Source organism: Lacerta agilis, chromosome 11, assembly GCF_009819535.1.
Source record: "Lacerta agilis isolate rLacAgi1 chromosome 11, rLacAgi1.pri, whole genome shotgun sequence".
Lineage (NCBI taxonomy): Eukaryota > Metazoa > Chordata > Lepidosauria > Squamata > Lacertidae > Lacerta > Lacerta agilis.
Window position 1 is genome coordinate 24,764,947 of NC_046322.1, and position 6,000 is coordinate 24,770,946.

The following is a 6,000-nucleotide window of genomic DNA, read 5'->3' on the forward strand; positions in this document are numbered from 1 at the left end:
AAAGCAGGATATCAAATCCAAACTCTTCTTCTTCTTCTTCCTATGTTCCTTAATGCCTTTATTGTGTTTCATACCTGCATGGTTTATTTTTTGAATTAAATTGCATTCCAAGCAGTTGTTTGGGGGTTAACAATCAGGTTTTAACTTGAAGAAAATTTTCATGCATTTTCCCTCTGAATCCAGAAACTTTCACCCATATTTGTTATCTACATTAACAGCTGTTGCTAGCCACCTGCTGTGAGGCCGAAAAGGAAACTTGAGTGACTGTTTTCCACATGATTTTTTCAGCATCACACAGTGCTCACATCTATATATAAAATGTGCTGCACAATCATACAAGGATAAATCTCACTTGGCTAAAATCTCCTGAGTTGTGAGAAATGCAGGTACTGCTCTCAGCTTAGAATGTGCTAAAATGTTAGCTTCTGTTTGATTTACCTGCTACTCTTTGGTTAACTACTTAGATTAAAAACAAAAAACAAACAAACACCGCCTGCATGTTTTCCATCACTTTGCTCATTGACATTCTTCTGTTCATAATAAAACAAAAATGATGGGTTGTTGTTGTTTTTTGCACCATCTCACATAATGTCTCTAATGGACTTTTGCCTATTGTTTTTCTTGAGGGTAGGAGAGAGTGGTTACTTTCTAAAATGCCACAAAAATCAATGCAAGGTAAAGAAAACAGCTGAAAGAAGGGAGATGAGAGCATACTGTTAATCGAATCACAGACGGTTCACTTATTGGAGCAAAGACTGACTGTCTCTTATTCAATTAACACAGTTCACTTTTACCTTCTTTGTTCTGAGAGCAGTACAATGGTACCTCGGGTTAAGAACTTAATTTGTTCTGGAGGTCCATTCTTAACCTGAAACTGTTCTTAACCTGAAGCACCACTTTAGCTAATGGGGCCTCTCACTGCCGCTGTGCCACCACAGTGGCCTTGACATAGCAGCGCCTGCATACCTGTGGAGAAGAGGTTAACCTGCAAAAATAAGTGTTAATTGAGGGAATGGAGGGTGGGAGAAGCTCTGGAGCCCAACTGCCGCTTCCCAGGTAGGCTACACCTTATTTTGTGTGGGCTGGGTGGTCCTTCCCCTTACCTGGCCAATCCCTTGGCAACACCTCCCCAGGCGGGATTGGGCGGTTAATTGAGGTAGGCGGAGACCCCAGGTATCCCTGCCTGGGGGAAGGCGACACCAGCCCGAACTACCAGGAGTTGCACTGGAATCCAGGGGGCTGTGCGCGACCACGCAAACGTCGCCCCCCATTTGATGTGGGGAACGGTCATTGCTAAAAATGAGTGAAAAATGTTTACATCCTTCAGTAATGGTGACAACATTAGGTTTTGCGGGTTAGTAGAGACTAATGTGGTGAACTACCTGGCTAGCAGCAGTTCTCCAGTGTTTCAGGAAGGACCTTTTCCCAGCCCTACCTGGAGATGCCACCAGGGACTGAACCTGGGACCTCCTGCATGCAAGGGAGATGGCCTGCCTCTTGAGTTGCAGTTCTTAGTAACACATATGCTTATGTTGAGTTTCTGCGGGAGACTAGGCTGGGGGTGGAGTGGTAGGCGCCAATTGTACCCTTGCCCCAGGAAACACTTTGCCCTGGGGGCAGGGCTGGCTCATGGCCAAACCATGGATTTTAATCCTTCCTTATTTCCAAAGGCATATGGAAAATAATTCTTAAAAACAAAGAAAATATTTTAAAGTCTTTATGGGAAGCAAAATGAGAAACACAACTGGTGTCTAAAGAACACCCTATTCATCCATAGCCATGTGTACTGAGAAGACCCAGCTTCCCCATTTTTAATTCGGTGTGGACTATTAAAACTGAATTAATTAAGATATAGTAGAATAAATTTCCTATTTATGTGACAGGAAGTTCAGGCAGGAGCCTAAACTTACTGTTTTTATGCTTTTGGTGCATGCAGTAATGAATCTACAAGAGCCTTAGACTGAAGGGTGTTTAATGCTAGAATGTAACTTGCGCTTTGGATTTTTGATTGCTTTTCATTTACTCTTCGAAGTTAAGGGGGCTTCCCATACAGTTCTGGCGGGGAAAATTGGGTCAAACATTTAGCTAATGCAGTATGAGATGTATGACTGTGGAGTTCACCAGCAAGAACAATTACAGTAATAAAAAATCTATTTTTGAATGAAAAATGATTACATTATAAAGTCTAATCCAGGGTAAATATAAGGCAGGTTTGCTTAAAGTAAATCACACAGAGATACAAATCAAGGATTACATCTATTCATCTGAATCTTCTCAACTGGTGCAACTTAACGTCACAAGTTCAACTAATGTCACTAAATGTTTGCATGATTATGTTTTGATTCACGATTACAAGATGATTCAAAGCTGTTGAGGCAAAAATAGCCTTCTGGCAAATTTTGTGTTATATTTGCCATATGAACGGAGATAAATAAAATATAATCAAATGTAGCCAATTTGATTAAAGTCCTCTGGAGAGTGGACTACATATAGAAGATTTATATATGGAAATAAAATAGTTTTCACACCAATGGCAGCACTTGTCACTTCCAGATTCATTCCTTACAAGCTGTGACATAAAATGAGGAAATAAAACCTAGGTGCACATTTTGTAGTGATGTTTAGGATATGTTAATACCCCAGAGCCATTGAAAATATACTCTAAAAGCTTTTATGGGGATTAATCTGAGATACTTTTGTTATTATTAAAAACCTTAAAAAATTAAACTTTTTTAGATTAAAATTATTGGGGAAGAAGCTGATCTGATAATACAGAGAGTAATTCCTGCTAGACTGATCGCCGAAGAATTGATGCTTTTGAATTATGGTGCTGAGTCCCATGGACTGCAAAAAGATCAAACTTATCCATCCTTAAAGAAATCAGCCCTGAGTGCTCATTGGAAGGGCAGATCCTGAAGTTGAGGCTCCAGTACTTTGGCCACCTCATGAGAAGAGAAGACTCCCTATAAAAGACCCTGATGTTGGGAAAGATGGAGGGCACAAGGAGAAGGGGACGACAGAGGATGAGATGGTTGGACAGTGTTCTCGAAGCGACTGGCATGAGTTTGGCCAAACTGCGGGAGGCAGTGGAGGATAGGGGTGCCTGGCGTGCTCTGGTCCATGGGGTCACGAAGAGTCGGACACGACTGAACGACTGAACAACAACAATTCCTGCTATTGTGTGCATGTTATTCTGGCATGAGGTTTGGTATTGAGCCGTATTTCCCTTACATATTTTTGTCTCATTATTTGAGAATAAGAATGCACTAGCAATTTAAAAAATGATAAAATATTATTCTCAATCCATTTCATTTAATTAAATGCTGGGAGAGTGGGTTGGTTTTGTATTGGGGTGAATATTTTACATGTGTTGCATGGAGAAGGGTCTTATTTTGGGATACAAACGGGAGTTGGCTGTAGTGACAAAAGTTTTGTTCCATATTCTCCTTTTATCGCATATCATAGAGTAAAACCAAGTCAGATTAAAAAAAAATTAATCAAGAGTGATTGATTATGAGCCTTTGAGAGATTGGTCACTGGGAGGTGGTTTTTCGTATTTCATGGCTTTTCTTTTCAAACTATGCACAATAGCCTCATAAGCACAGATACTCTAACTTTATAAAGACCTGCAATAGTTTGACAAGCAGTCACATTTTTTTTAGGTCACATTTTTAAAGCAATTGTGGCATAAGGGTAAGTACAGCCATTACAAAGGCTGGAAGTTGCAAGGGGTTGTATCATGTAAAGAGCCTATCTGAAAGGGGCCACCCCATATTAGAGCCAATGGTGCATGAGAAATTAGGTAACGTAAAGCATAGTTGGTTCCAGATAACCCAAATTAGATCTTTCATGAGCTCTGTATTGTCCAAAGAGAAAGGAATTTGCTCCCAAACCTCGTTTGTTTACAATCCTTAGGGCAATTAAAAATGTTAGCAGTTATACAAACTGCTTGTTGATATCATTATAGAATCCTCAGAAGGCTTGAGAACGGTGTGTAAGGGAGATCTAGGGTGTCTTGTTTTATTCTATTTAATTTTTAGGGATTCTTGTTTGTTTTATGGTTTTTAACTTTTATAGTTTTAAACTCCCCAGAGGACATTATTGAGTGGTATATAAATATTGCAAATAAATAAAATAAAATAGAAGGCATGACACAGAAGGAAAGAAAGATAGGGATGAAAGAGGAAAACAAGCAAAATCTGGCACAAGTGCTTAAAGTTTGTATACTAAGCAGCTTGAATGGAAGCATTTGGAGGGAGAAGAAGGGCGAACTGGAACTGACCTGTCAGCAGAGCCCACAGAGTATGTTCTGATTCATACCATTCCCTCTTCTACAGCCAGGTGGAATGACTGCTGCAAGATGGCATATGAGGGAGAGATGGGATCAAATGTAACTGGACTATTATACAGTATTAGCATATGGTTCCCCCCTATCTTTTCTCTGTGTATCTAAAAAAGGAATTTATACTAACTGCGTTTTTGACAGAATTATAACTTGTTCTTTTTTTCCTGGTCCTGCAGGTTTTCAAAACACAGATTCCTTTACGCGAAGGCATTTCCCACATGCTGCTCACAGGATGGACTATATGGACTTTGAGGATGATAGCAGAGGATTGCGATTTGACATGGATATGGTGATAATCTACATTTATTCCATCAATTGGGTTATAGGATTCATTGTGTTCTGCTTTCTCTGCTATTTTTTCTTTCCCTTTTAAGGACTTCTATTTCCCATTGTTTCATTCAGCCATCAGGCATGGGAACAGACATACCCTGATGTAAAGAGCATGTAGAAGACTTGGATTTACTGTTTTAAAAATTGAAATGGTTAAAATATCAAGAGTAACTCAGTGTCCATTTTCTAATCATTACCGGTAGGTTTTTCTGTTGCATTTTGAACTTTGAATTGTGAAGAAGTATGGTATTTGTATATAGTGTGTACTTTTACTAATGCCTTCTAAAATGGACACACAGTTTTCTGATCCAATACTTTCTTTTTGGTTTTGTATTGTCAACCTATTAGCAAATTAGGGCAGATTCAAATGTGCATATTCACTGAAAAGTGGCTTCAGCCACAAGCAACAATTGGTGTGTCTGAAACAGTCTTCATAGTTCACATCCCACAGATAGACCCTCCATATCACCTCAGATATAATGATTTCTGTGGAGGAGTTCACACCTTAAACAGTTAGGCTTCATTGTGATGCTTGAAGTTCTCCACATGATATATTTGCTTATTTGCAGTGTGTATCACATGCACTGTATATCACATGTGTTAAGACTCTAGCCTTTCATCTCCAGTATTCATCCTGAATATATTAAGTTCACATAGGATATGGTTCAAGAGCAGTTTTTGTGGTGACCAATGTGGCCAAACCTGCAGAGACAATCTAGCTCTCTTTTGCCTATGTTTGTCTGTCAAAGTATTGACGTGGAGGAAACTAACCATTAGTCTCCTGAAGCAGAGTAGTCACATTTATTATGGGACAATGAGTGGAAACACAAATCAAAAGCCACATTAGTATTGCCTGTGTTTAATGGAAGCTGTTTCCACAATGCAATTAAAAGACACCCCAAGAAATCATATCAGATTGCTATTGTAGGAAAATGCTACACCTCATGTTTACTCTAGATAACACCATAAGTGGCAACAACATTACACCTCACTTCCCACTGCCAGTGGGAACATTTTAGGGAATATAATGTTCAGACTTGGTCAATGTCAGTAAGTAACAAATAATCAAGTGATGGTGCAAGATATCTGATGATGAATGTGAACATGTGAATCAGCCATTTGTTTCTTTCTTAGCACTTGACATGCAAGGTGGAATAAGGTTACTTGCCTGTTACTATAAGCTCACATCTTATACAGATTCACACATGCATACAGAATCAACTGAGGCATGAATGAGCAGTCACAGCTCAAGTATCAGTCAGAAAGGTCCTATCACCACACATTTCCTTAAACACAGTGTTTTTCATTAGAGACTGCTCACACAT

General features: G+C 39.3%; 1 protein-coding gene across 2 annotated transcripts in view; it reads left to right on the forward strand.

The window, feature by feature from the left end:
- The window catches only part of RNF180 (ring finger protein 180), a 50,727-nt gene extending 45,887 nt beyond the window's left edge, over positions 1 to 4,840 (forward strand). For both annotated transcript variants that reach the window (XM_033164442.1, XM_033164443.1), the window contains one exon: positions 4,522 to 4,840. In XM_033164442.1, coding sequence (XP_033020333.1) covers positions 4,522 to 4,718 — 197 coding nt within the window. In that variant the 3' untranslated portion in view covers positions 4,719 to 4,840. The remainder of the gene's footprint in view (positions 1 to 4,521) is intronic.
- The last annotated feature ends 1,160 nt before the right edge of the window (positions 4,841 to 6,000 follow it).